This window comes from Leucoraja erinacea, chromosome 1, assembly GCF_028641065.1.
Source record: "Leucoraja erinacea ecotype New England chromosome 1, Leri_hhj_1, whole genome shotgun sequence".
NCBI lineage: Eukaryota > Metazoa > Chordata > Chondrichthyes > Rajiformes > Rajidae > Leucoraja > Leucoraja erinaceus.
In genome coordinates this window covers 86620008-86636915 of record NC_073377.1, presented here as the reverse complement: position 1 = coordinate 86636915, position 16908 = coordinate 86620008, and the positions used below count along the sequence as shown (strand labels likewise).

The 16908-nt window shown below is 41.9% G+C and overlaps 1 protein-coding gene across 1 annotated transcript in view; it reads left to right on the top strand.

Moving 5' to 3' along the window:
• Window positions 1–16908, top strand: part of slit2 (slit homolog 2 (Drosophila)) — a 413897-nt gene that overhangs the window by 377763 nt on the left and 19226 nt on the right. The window contains 4 exon segments of the mRNA XM_055638334.1: window positions 2428–2521; window positions 6111–6248; window positions 9950–10190; window positions 12263–12393. Of these exon segments, the coding sequence (XP_055494309.1) occupies window positions 2428–2521; window positions 6111–6248; window positions 9950–10190; window positions 12263–12393 (604 nt within the window).

Here is a 16908-nt window from a genome sequence, read left to right as displayed (position 1 = left end):
CTAGCTAGCTGCCTGTTGGAAACAGACACGTCCAGTTGGCCTGAGCACATTAGTGCACAGGAAACAACCTCACCAGCATGCTGGAAACATTCAGCACATCTGGCAGCATCAGGAACTGGGAAACAGTATCAGCATTCTGTGAGAAGTACCCTTCATCAGAATAAGTGAGAGAACAAGCATGCTTTATGTTGTTATGTTTACAGTCTTAGAGGAATACAGCACGGAAACATGCCCTTCAGCCCAACTTGCCCATGCTAACCAGGATGCCCCATTTATACTAATCCCACCTGCCCATGTTTGGCACATATCCCTCTAAACCTTTCCCATCCATGTTCCTGCCCAAATGTATTTTAAATGTTGCTATAATACCAGCCTCAAATACCTCCTCTGGCAGCTTGTTCCACATACCCACCACTCGCTGTATGAAAATTATGCAAACTTACCCTTCTCACCTTAAATCTATGTCCTCAGATTCTTGATTCCCCTCCTCTGGGTTAAAGGTTCTGCATGTACCCCATCTATTCCCTCATCCTATAGCAAGGAGCAGAGTCAAGTCAATGAGTGTGTGCGGACCAAATTTGGCAAGATAACAATTACTTTAAAAGAGGCATAGGGAAAAAAGAAAACAAATTGAAACAGAAAGGTAGAGCCACATCCATGGCGAGAATACAAAAGGGGTTAAGCAAAAAAAAAAAACTGCCACTGCTAGAAATGTTAACGAGGGGATTCTCAGTCTGTTATAATTCCAAGATATTCCAATGTATATGCCCCAGTCATATTTGATATTCATAAAAGTGAAACTGGTCCATTCACCAATATTATTGCCTCAAAATCTTTCCTTAGCAGGACATGTGAATAGATGTCAGCATTCTCTCCTAGGCCAACATCTGTGTCATTGAGGATCTAATCCAACTTACCCTGCCCAGATGGGCAAGCTGCATCATCCCTGTACCCAGCACCTGACTCTCTGTATTGACATTGTGCCTAAAAGTAAAGAAAACACTTCATGGATATTGCCAGAACTTCCTTAAAATATAACATCTTCTTCAGCTCTTTGGGTTCTCTGGTCACTAAAAAGTAAAGGGGCTTCTCATTAGTGGGGGTTGGTGAAGGCCAAATAAAAATGGAGCCGAGAACCAAACAACTCCTCCTCCCATGCTATCCATCACCGTCTAACCAACCCATGGACAAACCAGCTGATCCCAAGTTGGCCTCATCAACAACAACTGAATCCATAAAATTATAATGGAAGCAGTTCATCCTTGATGCAGGCGGAATGAACTGGTTAAGAATGTTTCTTTACTACACCTATGTCTAAATTCAATGTCAGCATCAGGCAGACCTGAGATAGACTTTAAGATGCAGATTCAGGGGAAATGTTCCCTCGGTGCCGTTTAGGGGTGGCGTACATGGAATAATCACTCTCAGCAATTCTTTACTTACTGTGACCTTCATAGATCACTCAGACTCAATTGCATGAAAAGAATATAGATTAAACGAGTGGCATTGAATGAAGTGCTGTTTGATAAATTTGATAGAGTTTGCGAGGAAGTCAATTCAATGGCACAAGCACTTGGTGTGCGTGTAGAGAATAGCGAAGGGAAGGGAGCGCGCTGAATGCCTCTGCATGTGCTATTCTGATTGAATTGGTGGCTTCATCTGTGTACCGCGATAATTCACAAGGTGATTGTATTGTATTCTTTGTATTCAAATTTATTGTCATTGTCTCAATTTGAGACAACGAAATGAATTTCCCTTACAGGCAGTATCATAAAAAAACAATCATAAAAAAATAAATAAATAATAAATAAATAATAAGACATATTAAAAATAAAATTGAAATTGAATTAAAAAAACAAAAAAAACACAAACACAGAAAGTCCACGACACAACATAACATAAATGGCACCAAGGTGAGGATGGCACCATAGTCCAGCCAGCCAGTGATGTAAACAATGCAAGGAATGGAGCCACTTGTATGGCTTTCCTTCGTTGAATAATAAGTTGATCAGCCATTCGGTTTTAAACGAGCAAGGAAATTGGTATGTACGCAGAGATTGAAAACATTTGGCGGCTCAAGTCTGCCTAATGCCTCGGCCCCATCTATTGGGAGTACAGGTGTTGTCTGGCTCTGGTGCAATCCATCGTTTTTCACATGATTGAATAACACACTGGTATCAGGAATCACCTAGGGAAGATCAACAAAGAAAAACATTCAGTATTTTGTTCTGTCTAATGAAACCATTTATCACACCAACTCCATCAGCAGCTTTAAGAAAGATGGAGACATTTTTTCTGCTTAAGCGTTAGTGTTCATAGTTTCCACACGGTAATATAGATCTCGCCTCTGTTACACAATCATTTATTTTAAATCTCATTGCAACAATGGGGGATAAACTTGTAGCCCTTTTTCTCATTCTGTCATAGGTGAGCTATGTGAAGAGAAATTGGACTTCTGTGCCCCGGAGCTGAACGCTTGCCAGCACGACTCCAAATGCATCATGACTGTCAAGGGATTCAAGTACGTGAAAGGATTATTTGTCGGATGACTGACCTGTCAGTTTTTAGTCACCATGTAATTCTTCTGTTGACTTCAGCAAAAATGAAGGATCGAGAAAATTTACAGGCATTTTACATGCTCGGAGAAAGGAGGAGACAACTTGGGGTAGAGATTGGTCATTGTTATTTTGTGCTTCCAGCCAAAGAAGGATCCCGAGTATAGAGTCAAACAGCATGGAAACAGGCCCTTCGACACAACCTGCCCACTCAGACCAACATGTCCCATCTACACTAGTCCTACCTGCCTGCGTTTTGGCCATCTCCCTCCAAATCTGCCCTATCCATGTAGCTATCTAATTCTTTCTTAAATGATGCAATACCCCTGCCTCAACTACCTCCTCTGGCCATTCGTTCCATACACCCACCACCCTTAGTTTGAAGTTTGAGAGTATAGTAGAGCCGACTTCTGATCTGCTGACTGACAACTGATCCTGGCACAGACAGAGTAGCCACCATGAAGCAATAGACCCTTTTTCACATATGGGAGTGGGCGTATACCCATCTTAGTCAATCATTAAAAATATACCTCACAGATTCATTGGCGTATCAAAGAGCATTCTCAAGTTTATATTGATCATTGTATTGTGTTCTTGAAAATTGATACAATTCATACTGATTTCCACCCCTTTGTGTTCCTGCTCATTTCAAAAACATGGCAAGTTATGTAACCGTACTCTTTTATTTGTCTGTTATCATTTCTATTTACTGAACAGATGCAGGGTTTTCAGCCTTTCAATGTGTGACCACAAAAAAAGCTAATTTTTACTGTACATAGAAACATAGAAAATAGGTGCAGGAGTAGGCCATTCTGCCTTTCAAGCCAGCAACACCAATCAATATGATCATGGCTGATCATCCAAAAATCAGTACCCCGTTCTTGCTTTCTCCCCATATCCCTTGATTCCATTAGCCCAAAGAGCTAAATCTAACTCTCTCTTGAAAACATCCAGTAAATTGGCCTCCATAATTTAATTCCATCAATGTCTCCTTCTGTTTCTTACTTTTTCATGTACTTATCCAGATTTCCTTTACATTTATCCTTCAATTACTCCATGAAGTGGAAAGTTTCACATTTTCACTAGTATCTGTGTAAAAAAGATTTTTCTGCAATTCATAATTTATTAGTCTGTCTGACATGTACGGCCCTGTTTCAAATACCTACATAAATAGAAACATCATTCCTATGTCAATCCTGTCAAGTTTTAAAAACCTCTATCAGGCCAGTTCTTAGTTTTCTCATATCCAAAGTAAAGATTCACATCCTATTCAATATTTCCTGATTATCTTGTCCTCTTAGAATTTTAGTCATCTTTGTAAATCATTTAATTTTCATTTTTTCCATTGCTCTATTTATTTGTGACACAGAGGCCACGAGAGGGAATCGTGTAGTTTAATTAAGGTTTAATATAGGTCTCAAATTAATTGACTACCTTTAATTATTACTATTAATTTTCCTCTAGCAATATTGACACTTAAAATGGCTTTGATCATAGTTGTGAAATAAAGTAATATTGTAAGATATAAAGCTGCAAGAACAAACAACTTTTTAAAGCCATTATTGCAGGCTGGTGCAATGTACCCAGGAAAATGTTGCTGTGCATTTTCAATGTAACTGTAGTTTTAAGAGATGAAAGCTGAGGTACTACAATGATAGATATAATAATAATCCTTTGTGACGTTTTGGATCGAGACCCTTCTTCAGTCTGAAGAAGGGTCTCAAACCCGAAATGTCACCTATTCCTTCGCTCCATAGATGCTGCCTTACCCGCTGAGTTTCTCCAGCATTTTTGTCTACCTTCGATTTTTCCAGTATCTGCAGTTCTTTCTGAAACAATAATCCTTTGTGGATAACTTTGTTTGTTGATGTAAAACTACAGTTAGTAATTGCACCAAGAACCCAGAAGTCACATATTTTGAAATCTAATCTGTTCCGAATTTGCTGATTTCTCCGGAAACAGTAGTCCGAAATTATATGGTTGACCTTAGTATGCAGGGAATTGAAAGGGAGGGCAAATTTAATTATTACATGGGGACAGACACTGAAAATTACACACTCATCTGTTGGGTGAGGACAAGATGGACTTAACCTTTGCAGAGCAGGTTGACACTCATGGGTTTCCAGTACCTTTGAAATAATTATGTAATTCAGCATTGCAAGAGAGTTGGAGAGAATATGGGATTACAAATCATTGCCTAAAAATTAATCCCAAGTGATGCTATATTGGATATTGGGCTATGTGGAGCAAACATAGCTACATTGTAGAATGAAGAAAATGTATCCAGCCTCCAAAATATATATTTTTTAATTCCATGGAATACATTTTGGAGACAATACAATGTACTGATGCCACAGTGTGATGTGTTTCGCACTATTAGCCAGGAATGAATTTCTCTAAATGTTAATGTTAATTACAACAAATCAAATGGAACTCTGCATTGAAATTGTTTTTTGAATCTTTTGTTGAAGTCTGCATCCCTCAGCTTTATTATTATTGAAAACTGTGCTTACAAGTTGGCTATCTTTTCCATTGAACAATGATATAAAACAGCAGTTTGGAAAGCATCCAGCTTTAGGCAGGTGCCGCTATACTATTTCCTTTCTGCCTGCAGCCACATAATAACTTCTGCACGTCAATGCATGCAGTCCTGTTGTGTGCTGTACACTCCGTGCACACTGCCAGCAGCATTACATGTGTTACCACAGGCATCAAGGCTGATCTGTATTCGCAGCAGATCAGCTAACCTTCTAAAGAAGAATATGTTTTAAAGTTTAAAACTTTATAAGTTTAGTTTATTATTGTCACATGTACCGAGATACAGTGAAAAGCTTTGGTTTGCATGCTATCCGGTCAAACAAAAATTATCCATTGGAAAGTAGACACAAAATGCTGGAATAACTCAGTGGGACAGCCAGCAGCATCTCTGGAGAGAAGGAATGGGTGACGTTTCGGGTCGACACCCTTCTTCAGACTATACAACCAGGCCATCCACATTGCACAGCTAAAGGATAAAGGGTACAACAGTTAGAAAGATATAGCATTGAAGTCTTCTGGGGGAAGAGGGAGTGACGGGGGTGAGACTGGTTCTTAATTGTACTGGCAGCATTGTCGATGTAATGTGAAATGTAGATGGAGTCAATGAAAGGGAGGCTGGTTTGGGTGATGGTCTGGGTACATCTACAACCTTCTGCAATTTCTTGTGCTCTTTGATGCAGCTATTCCTAAACATATTAAACAAACAGAGTGTATCAACCCTTTTAATTTTTCCCAATAACTGAAATGTTAATCTTGCAATAACTTACTGCTGATCTCCCTTCTCTTTCCCTCGGGAAAATTGACAGTTTTCTGAGAATCATGAAAGCCATTCTGTCCGTTATGAATCTTAAAATATACTATTGACTCTACAGAATGCCAGTGCTATGTAATTTGGATTCTTTAGGAAAATAAACTCATGTGCATGGGAACAGAACAGAGACGTGACTTTTCTAAGAAAACTTTTCATGGATATTTTACTTGCATTTGGAATTTTGGAGATTTCTTTCTCTTTTGCAGATGTGAATGCACACCTGGCTATGTCGGTGAACATTGCGACATTGACTATGATGACTGCCAGGAGAACAAGTGTCAGAACAGTGCAGAGTGTATCGATGCAGTCAATGGGTATACCTGCATTTGCCCAGAAGGCTACAGGTAGGCTTGGGTGAAAGTCATACAGGAGATATGACAGATAATTGAAAATGTGACACACACCAATCTGTGTATTGAAAAGTGAAAAGGAGTGCGAACAGAAGCATTTTGATACATACAGTGCATTCAGAATGTATTCAGACCCCTTAATTTTTTCCACATTTTGTTACGTTACAGCCTTATTCTAAAATGGATTAAATTCTTTTTTTTTTTATCATCAATCTACACACAATAGCCCATAATAAAAAAGCGAAAACAGGTGTTTAGAAATGTTTGCAAAGTAATTAAAAAGAAATAACTGAAATATCACATTTACATAAGTATTCAGACCCTTTACTCAGTACTTTGTTCAGGCACCTTTGCCAGCGGTTACAGCATCAAGTCTTCTTGGGTATGACACTACAAGCTTGGCACACTTGTATTTGGGTAATTTCTCCCATTCTTCTCTGCAGATCCTCTCAAGCTCTGTCAGGTTGGATGGGGAGCGTCGATGCACAACTATTTTCAGGTCCCTCCAGTGATGTTCGATTGGGTTCATGTCCGGGCTGTGGCTGGGCCACTCAAGGACATTAACAGACTTGTCACGAAGCCACTCCTGCGTTGTCTTGGCTGTGTGCTTAGGGTCACTGTCCTGTTGGAAGGTGAACCTCCGCCCCAGTCTGAGGTCTAGAACACTCTGCAGCAGGTTTTCATCAAGGATCTCTCTCTGTCATTTGCTCCATTCATCTTTCCCTCGATCCTGACTAGTCTCCCAGTTCCTGCTACTGAAAAACATCCCCACAGTATGATGCTGCCACCACCATGCTTCACCGTAGGTATGCTATTGGCCAGGTGATAAGCAGTGCCTGGTTTCCTCCAGACGTGACATAGAAACATAGAAAATAGGTGCAGGAGTAGGCCATTCGGCCCTTCGAGCCATTCAATATGATCATGGCTGATCATCCAACTCAGTATCCTGTACCGGTGGCGGCGCGACTCACCCGTTGCAGCGGCCCCTACAGCCTGTCTGTCTTTTTTTTATTTTTTGTCATGTGGGGGGCGGGGGGGGGGGGGGGGGGGGGGGGGGGAAAACGGTTTTAAATCTCTTCCCTGTCCGGGAGACCCGACTTTTTCCCTGTCGGGTCTCGGCTGTCGTTGGGGCCTAGCACCGTGGAGCGGCCTCCAGCCTGAACGACCCGGGGGCTCGGGAGACTGCGGAGCTGCGGATCTGCGGACTCACCATCGTCGGGGGTGGCCGGCCTCGGAGCGTGGGGAGCGGCGGTGACTCGCTGCTGCGACTCGACTCCTGGGGCTCGGAGGCTCCAGCAACGCAGCCGCAGGTCCGGTGGACTGGGACATCGGGAGCTCGCGGGTCTGGGAGGAGAGAGAGAGACCGCTTCCCGGAGCTCCCGCAACGCGACTTCTCCAGCCGGTGTCACGGGGTTGGAACAACCCGGACCGGGACAGTACATCACCCGGCACGGCTTCATGGCCGTGGGACTCACCATCGCCCGTGGGGGTTCCAACCTTGGACTTTCAGACCGGGAGCGGGGCCGTAAATCGCCCCGCGCGGCCTAAAATGGCCGTGGGACTCATCATCGCCCGCCTGGGGCTTGGACATCGGGAGAGACACGGAGAACAGGGGAGAGAAAAGACTTGCCTTCCATCACAGTGGCTTCACTGTGATGGATGTTTGTGTTAATTTAATTATGTGTATGTCTGTAAGACAGTGTCTTTGTTTGTATGGCTGTGGAAACAACATTTCGTTTGAGTCTCACTGGGGCTCAAATGATAATAAATTTGTATTGTATTTGTATTATTGTATTGTATTGTACCTGCCTTCTCTCCATACCCCCTGATCCTTTTAGCCACGGGCCACATCTAACTCCCTGTTAAGTATAGCCAATGAACTGGCATCAACTACATTCTGTGGCAGAGAATTCCACAGATTCACCACTCTCTGTGTGAAAAATGTTTTTCTCATCTTGGTCCTAAAAGATTTCCCCTTTATCCTTAAACTGTGACCCCTTGTTCTAGACGTCCCCAACATCGGGAACAATCTTCCTGCATCTAGCCTGTCCAACCCCTTCATGGCTTGGTTTTTGCTCTGACATGCAATGTCAACTGTGGGACCTTATATAGACAGGTGTGTGCCTTTCCAAATCATGTGACACTTGGCATTCAGGCCAAAGAGTTCAATCTTGGTTTCATCAGACCAGAGAATCTTGTTTCTCATGGTCTGAGAGTCCTTTAGGTGCCTTTTGGCAAACTCCAAGTGGGCTGTCATGTGTCTTTTACTGAGGATTGGCTTCCGTCTGGCCACTCTACCATAAAGACAAGATTGGTGGAGTGCTGCAGATATAGTTGTCCTTTTGGAAGGTTCTCCCATCTCCGTAGAGGAACTCTAGAGCACTGTCAGAGTGACCATCTCCCTGACCAAGGCCCTTCTCCCCTGATTGCTCAGCTTGGCCGGGCAGCCAGCTCTATGTAGAGTCAGGTGGTTCCAAAGTTCTTCCATTTAAGAATGACGGAGGCCACGGTGCTCTTTGGGACCTGCAATGCTGCAGAAATTGTTTTATACCCTTCCCCAGATCTGTGTCTCGACACAATTCTGTCTCGAAGATCTACGGACAATTTCTTCATCTTCATGGCTTGGTTTTAGCTCTGACATGCACTGTCAACTGTGGGACCTTATATAGACAGGTGTGTGCCTTTTTCAAAATCATGTCCAATCAATTTAATTTACCACTGGTGGACTCCAATCAAGTTGTAGAAACATCTCAAAGATAATGGAAACAGGATGAACTTAAGGTCAATTTTGAGTGTCATAGCAAAGGATCTGAATACTTATGTAAATGTGATATTTCAGTTATTTATTTTTAATTACTTTGCAAAATTTTCCAAACACCTGTTTTCACTTCTTTGTTCTGGGGTATTGTGTGTGGATTGATCATTTAATAAATGAATTTAATCCATTTTAAAATAAGGCTGTAACGTAACAAAATGTGGAAAAAGTGAAGGGGTCTGAATGCTTTCTGAATGCACTGTGTAGGCATTGCGCATAACTAGCATTGTTTAGTTTAAAGATACAGCATGGAAACAGGGCTACCGAGTCCATGCCAAACATTGATCACCCATTCATACTAGTTCTATGTTATCACACTTTCCCCACATATTTCGGGCAATTTAGAGAGGACATTTAATCTACGGACCAGCACGTCTTTGGGATGTGGCAGGAAACCAGAGCACTGAACGGAGATCCACACGGCCATGTTCACGGAAATAACGTGCAAACTCCGCACAGATAGCACCAGAGGTCAGGATCGAACCTGGGCCTCTCACACTGTGAGGTCGCGGCTCTACTAGCTGTGCCACTGTGCTGCACAAGCTGGACCTAATGTGCAGTAAAATGTTTTTAGCAACTGGTACCAGGCACTCCATACATTTAACATATCTTTCAGGTGCCAAATAATTTTCTAGCCTTGTTTTATCTCTGGTTTTCTAAATGTTATATCTATTAGTTGGTACAACTTACAATTTTAGGTGGTTGATAAGCTGTGTGCACTGTTTGTTACTGTATCCTCTTCCAGGAGCACTGTCAGTTTTAGTCTGAAGAAGGGTTTTGGCCCGAAACGTTGCCTATTTCCTTCGCTCCTTAGATGCTGCTGCACCCTCTGAGTTTCTCCAGCATTTTTGTGTACCTTTTTTAATATACTGTCTTTCAGTGGTCTGTTTTGTGAAGTGTCGCCTCCGATGGTTCTACCTCGCACTAGTCCCTGTGATCACTTTGACTGCCAGAATGGAGCGCAGTGCATTGAGATTGGTAATGAACCTGTTTGTCAATGCCTACATGGTTATGAAGGTGACAAGTGTGAAACATTAGTCAGCGTGAACTTTGTGAACAGAGATTCTTACCTACAGATTCCTTCACCAAACGTACACATGCAACCCAATATCTCTCTCCAGGTAAGAAAAATAATCCCTCTCACAATAACAATATTTGAGCATTATATTTATGAAGTATCAAAACAATACATGAAATTTATGTCATGAGAAGTTGCCATTCCTTCAGTCCATTAATGGACATTCAGATTTCTAACAGCATTTTTGGAAATTGTTGGAAATATTCCAGTATATCTTTCAATATTGTCTCTATGAATGGATGAATGAGTGAATGATGAATGATTGAATACGTTTATTGGCCAAGTATTCACATACAAGGAATTTGCCTTGGTGCTCCGCCCACATGTGACTACATGACATACAGTGACAATTAAGAATGATACATAAAACATTAAACATTAATAATAAAACTTTATTGATTAAACATGTGAATTAAATGAAATACCAGAGCAAAAGGAGGCTACAGATTTTTGGTTATTGAGTAGAGCTACTACTCGTGGAGAAAAAAGCTGTTTTTATGTCTGGCTGCGGCAGCTTTGACAGTCCGGAGTCGCCTTCCAGAGGGAAGTGATTCAAAGAGTTTGTGGCCAGGGTGAGAGGGGTCAGAGATAATCTTACCCGCTCACTTCCTGGCCCGTGCAGTGTACAGTTCATTAATGGAGGGAAGGTTGCAGCCAATAACCTTCTCAGCTGATCAAACGATTTGTTGCAGCCTCCGGGTGTCATGCCTGGTGGCTGAGCCAAACCAGACCATGATGGAGAAGGTGAGGACAGACTCTACCATGGCCTTATAGAATTGGACCATCATTGCCTGTGGCAGAATGTGCTTCCTTAGCTGCCACAGGAAGTACATCCTCTGTTGTGCCTTTTTGACTGTGGAGTCGATGGTAGCCTCCCACTTAAGGTCCTTGGAGATGATGGTTCCCAGGAACTTAAAAGACTCCACAGATGTGACAGTGGTGTTGTTGATGGTGAGTGGGGTGAGGGGAGGGGGAGCTCTCCTAAAGTCTACAATCAATTCCACTTAAGAGCATTAAACTCCAGGTTGTTGCGATGGCACCAGGATGCCAGCTGTGTCACTTCCTGTCTGCAGGCAGATTCCTCCCCATCCTGAATCAATCCAATCAGAGTTGTGTCATCCGCAAACTTGAGAAGCTTGACAGAGGAGTCAGTGGAGGTGCAGTCAGTAGTGTAGAGAGAGTAGAGGAGAGGGGAGAGTACGCAGCCTTACGGTGCTCCTATGCTGAAGGTTTGCGAGTCTGATATGTGCTTTCCCAGCCTCACATGCTACTTCCTGCCTGTCAGGAAGCTGGTGATCACTATGGAGTTCACATCTTCCCTAAATGTGTGATGTCCAGAACTGGACTCAAGTTGCGGCCAACTGAATACTCCACTTTCGCCTCACAGTTCACGATGCTTCATTGTTTAGTGTTGTCTGTCAGACAAGAAAGATTATCGGGTGGATCAGGGTTGCACTTTTATACTCCTTAATAAGAGTGCACTGCCTTGGAAGCTGAGCAAACTCACTAGGAGAGGCATATTTAAGCCAAGATAATGAAGAGATATGGAGCCAAGGCAACGGGCACAACTGTGATGCTGATCAACCACAATCTCACTAAATCGCAGAACAGACTCGAGGAGCCACATGGCTTTCCCCAGTTTTGTCGTTCCTCTGTACCTATTCAACAGTGCTTAGATGTGGTTCAGCAACACCCATTGTTCAGAGATTTCAAGTGTTCAAAGTGACTATGCTTCCACATAAAACTGCAACTTGCAGCACAGCGCAGTGATATGTTTTTCTGCTGCTTTTTAAGCTATTTGCATGAAGGCATTGAAACAATTGTGGAACAAAATCAATGGAAAGCGATCTCAATCAGAACAAAAGTCACCTCTTCACCCAATAAGAATGCTTGTCATTCTGAAGCATGATAATGGCATTTACACATGTACTTGAAATATACATTGTATGTTTGGCAAACAAGCATTGATATATGTGATGTGCTTTTTGAATAAGAGTTATCAATGCATTTTAAGGTAATTGAAGATGAGATCTCATTTCTTACATTTTTGTCTCTAATTGATGTGATCCCCCGATGAAGACCAACAAGCTGATATTTCCACTTGACAATCCCTAGGTTGCTACAGATGAAGACAATGGCATTTTGCTGTACAAAGGAGACAATGATCACATAGCAGTGGAGCTCTTTCGTGGGCGAGTACGTGTCAGCTATGACACAGGTGTATATCCAGCATCTGCCATTTACAGGTGGGTGATATGCGTAACCTGCACCATTGGGAATTTTTTTTTTTTTTTTTTTTTTTTTTTTTAATTAGTAGTGTACCTTACAGTGATATAAGCCAAAAATATCATAATACATTTCCTGTACCACTTCATATTTTAAACTTTAGAAACTTTAGAAAAGGAAAAAGAATTAGATAGGATAGTGAGTGCATGAGAGAGTGATCAAGAGAGACCCTTAGAAACATAAAACTCGAAAAAGAGGTAAGGAGAAAGCCAAAGAAAAAGAAAGAGAGAGAAAAAGAAAACTGAAGATGTATAAAGGTAAAAATAAGAAGAAGAAAAAAGAGAAATAAAAGGGATGTACCTACTTTGTATTTTTACAAACATAACAAACTATATCGTAGCGTTATCATGAGTGAACATGAATGCATTTCTACCCATGAGACTTCAGTGCATTTGCTGGGGCTCAATTTGAACCCATTCCAAGAAGTGAGAGCAATATTTCACTGACAGGAATGCCAATGCCCAGATGTTCTTCTATTTATTTTTGCAGATGTGCTCTGCTGCTTGATTAATGTAAGGCACTAACTGGTACTTTAACTTCAGCTGTGTTCCTACTGAAAGCTCCGGCAGTAGTCCAGTGGAATCCAGCAGAAAGTGGATAGTAATTGTGCTTGGGTGGCAGCCCATTCCCTAGTTTCTTAGTTGACATTATCCAAAGTGGGACCTACCCTAATACCTATCAGTCCCCCACCTCCTATGGCCTGGAATGTCAGAGCAGGTCTGAGGCAGGCTTTGGGCACACAATGTTCCTGTTTTCCCAACTCCTTCTGATTCCAGTATTACAAATGGAGACATTTATGCTGAGTGATATCAGTCAAATCAGCCTTAGAACAAAATGCAGCACCAAGAAGGAAGGTTTGATGTAGACTAATGTAGTTTTTTGCTTAGATAACTTGTCACATCATTCATATATTCATCTACTGACATAGTTTATCTGGAATCCATTTGTGTTTTTCTGGAAACTTAAATTAATTGATGCAATTTCTCTAAATCAGTTTGTTCCAAGATTTATAACATTTGGTGATAGTCGGATGAATTATTTGGTGATACTCGGATGAATTATTTATTCTGCTGTATTTACGACTGTTGTATTCATTTTGTAGCTATAGCAAGTGGTGTCAAACACAGCAATTGGACCATTTTATACACATTGAGAAATGGGAGATAAAGTCAGAAATGATCATGGAGCTATTTAAAGAGAAGGGGTGGATGCGTCGTTGAATGATTAGGGCATGGACGGCTGTGTGGAACCGACACAGAAGAGAGGTTGTGCCCTCGGGCAGAATAGCCGTGATTATATTGAAAAGTGCGGCAAGCTTGAGGGGTCAGCTGGCTTATCCCAGCTCCTGGTTTCTTGGGATCTTGTGTATGAGTGTGGGTTTACAAATTAAAGGTCCAACATTTTGATGGTGAGTCTCCATCTAAAGCAGTAGCTCCAATGAAGCGCATTCTGTCAGATTCCTTCCTACATATTTTTTCTGCTCCACTGTGAAATCTCCACAAGGTATGCCTACTTTGAAGAAGTTCTCTCCCCTGACTCTCAGTCTGAAGAAAGGTCTCGACCTGAAACATCACCTATTCCTTTACTCCAGAGATGCTGCCAGACCCACTGAGTCTCCAGTATTTTATGTCTATCAAGGAGACCTAGTGCATGTGGCAAGAAAACAAAACCTTTTTTATTCCCCTCTCCCTTCCGCTCCTACATAGAAACATAGAAAATAGGTGCAGGAGTAGGCCATTCAGTCCTTCGAGCCTGCACCGTCATTCAATATGATCATGGCTGATCATCCAACTCAGTATCCTGTACCTGCCTTCTCTCCATCCCCCCTGATCCCTTTAGCCACAAGGGCCACATCTAACTCCCTCTTAAATATAGCCAATGAACTGGCCTCAACTACCTTCTGTGACAGAGAATTCCAGAGATTCACCACTCTCTGTGTGAAAAATGTTTTTCTCATCTCGGTCCTAAAAGATTTCCCCCTTATCCTTAAACTGTGACCCCTTGTTCTGGACTTCCCCAACATTGGGAACAATCTTCCTGCATCTAGCCTGTCCAACCCCTTAAGAATTTGTAAGTTTCTATAGATCCCCCCTCAATCTTCTAAATTCTAGCGAGTACAAGCCAATTCTATCTGAACTAGCACTTTCTGCTTTCATGATTGGCGGCAATACTTCAGCAGTCATTGTTCATCCATGGGCTTAGGAAGCAGTTCAACTTTCAAAAGAGGGAATGTCATCACAGTTGAAGGTGATGTGGTGTTCAATTGATATCTGCCCATCCATACCTATTCAGCAACAGGATCAATGCAAACATGCACCAATGTAGCCAGTTCAAAGTAATGTTAGCCAACTCTGATTAGGACAAACCCTCAATAAGTCCAGGGGAATGGAAACAAATAGAGCGTAGCTCCTAGTTTGTAAATTGAGTAAGAATATAACTTAAATATTTCATTACTCTTTTACAAGCAAAATCTAATTTTGACAATTCAGTTTGAAATTAATCTGCAGCAGTGGTCTTTCTGAAGGAACAGGCTACAAGCAATGAACGAAGCTGGCTGCTCGCAAGTAATTCATCCAAACTCATCCAACCAAAGAAGACTGGTAATGTCAGGATTAATTGCAGAGTCACAAAAGAGGGGAGAAGAGAAATGTTTTGCCATAAGGCATTAATTAGACAATTCATCATTCATGTACAGAATTGTGACAGGTCCTTCTGGCAATACGTTGGCTTGCATAACACAAAGATACTGCTAATAATTAACTCAATTAGAAATCTTTGACAAGCCTGTGATTCTTAACATTTATCATTTACCAGCATGCCTTCAGTCGCTGAGAAGATTAAAGTGAGTTTTTAATATAATTGCCATTCTGCTGAAGTATGATAAAAATGCTTCTATGTATAATTACGGCAAAGTAATTAAAAAAGCAGAATGAATTTGAATTTTATTTAAATTAAAAAATGTGCTCCAAATTCTGGAAATTCTAAAAAAAAGTAAACAGAAATACTCAGCAGATTAATCATTATCTGTGGACAGGATTGAATCGTTGACATAAAATTCCCATTATGATTAAGAGATCACACCGGAAACATTAATATAAGCCTGTTCTCTCTACATATACTGCCTGAAGAGCTGAGCACTCCTTGCTTTGCATTAACGTTGCTCAACGTTTAAAATTATCCCCAAGGCCAAGAGGGTCTTTTCTTCTTAAATAACCTTGTAAAACCCTACTTTTAAAAAATTGTGACAGATTAAATGATCCGAAAAGACTTCAATCTTGCAAATGAAGCTGTCTGCATGCTAATAGAAATGGCACATCACAAAACAGTGCCTCTTATCAGGGAATTCAGAATAGGGTTGACAGTGGGATACTGAGTTAGCATTATGCACAGTGCTTGTCAGTACTATGTGAATTGTTACTGTGAATAATGGTCTTCCATCAAGTCTGGGTGAAGTGAAAACATCCATCTCCCAAACCGTAGCCAGGTAATTAAATACACCATTTTAATCCGTTTCATAATTTCACAGATCAAGAGTTAGTAAAAACAATTGAGATATTCTCCCTTGTTGATTTTATTGGAACTGGTATTCTTTTCAATGCATGTGGCATCTGGTTATTTGTTCATTCTGTTCTCAGGTGCTGTCTGTTGGAGTTTGCACTGATTACATGGGTTTCCTTCGGGTACTCCGGTTTCCTCCCACATCCCAAAGACGTGCGGGTTTGTCAGTTAATTGGCTTCTGTAAATTCCCCCTAGTTTGTAGGGAGTGGATGAGAACGTGGGATAACATAGAATCAGTGTGAACGGGTGAACGGTGGTCGGCATGGATTCAGTGGGGCTGAATGGCCTGTTTCCATGCTGTATCTCTAAACTAAAAAATGTGTGGAGAGGGAACCAACACTTAAGATTTTCTGGTTTGAAATTAAATTTTGATCAATTCTGGTGTTGCGTCACTTTCTGAAGTTTGCCATTTTATGTTTTGTTTCAGATTATTTCAGTTTTACAGAAAAATGTAGAAAGCTAAATATGTATATAAGTAAAAGTCTCATTTTGCTTGTTTGTATGCGTGTGCGTGAGATTTCAAAATGGTACATGATAGCACTACAATTTTTGGTTATAAACTTGATTATAACCATTTGGTTCGTCCCCCCCGACAGCCCCCACCTCAAGTACGAGATTTGAAATGACCACGGCGCTGAGACTGGGGCTGGGTCTGGGGGCGGCGGCACTGCTGCTCCGGGCCTGCTGGGAGGGAGAATAGCAGGACCTGGGGCAAGGACTAGGCCACGGCCTCAGCCTCTCCCTCCACCGGCTCCAGGCCGCTCGTCCGTCCCCCCCCCAGCAGCCCCTGCCTCATGTACAACTTCATCGCTGATGTTGTGGAGAAAACGGGGCCGGCGGTGGTGAGCAGAGAGAGTGGGAGGATTGAGGGAGAGGAGGAGGTAGGGAGGGAGAGGGAGGGAGGGGAAAGTGGAGG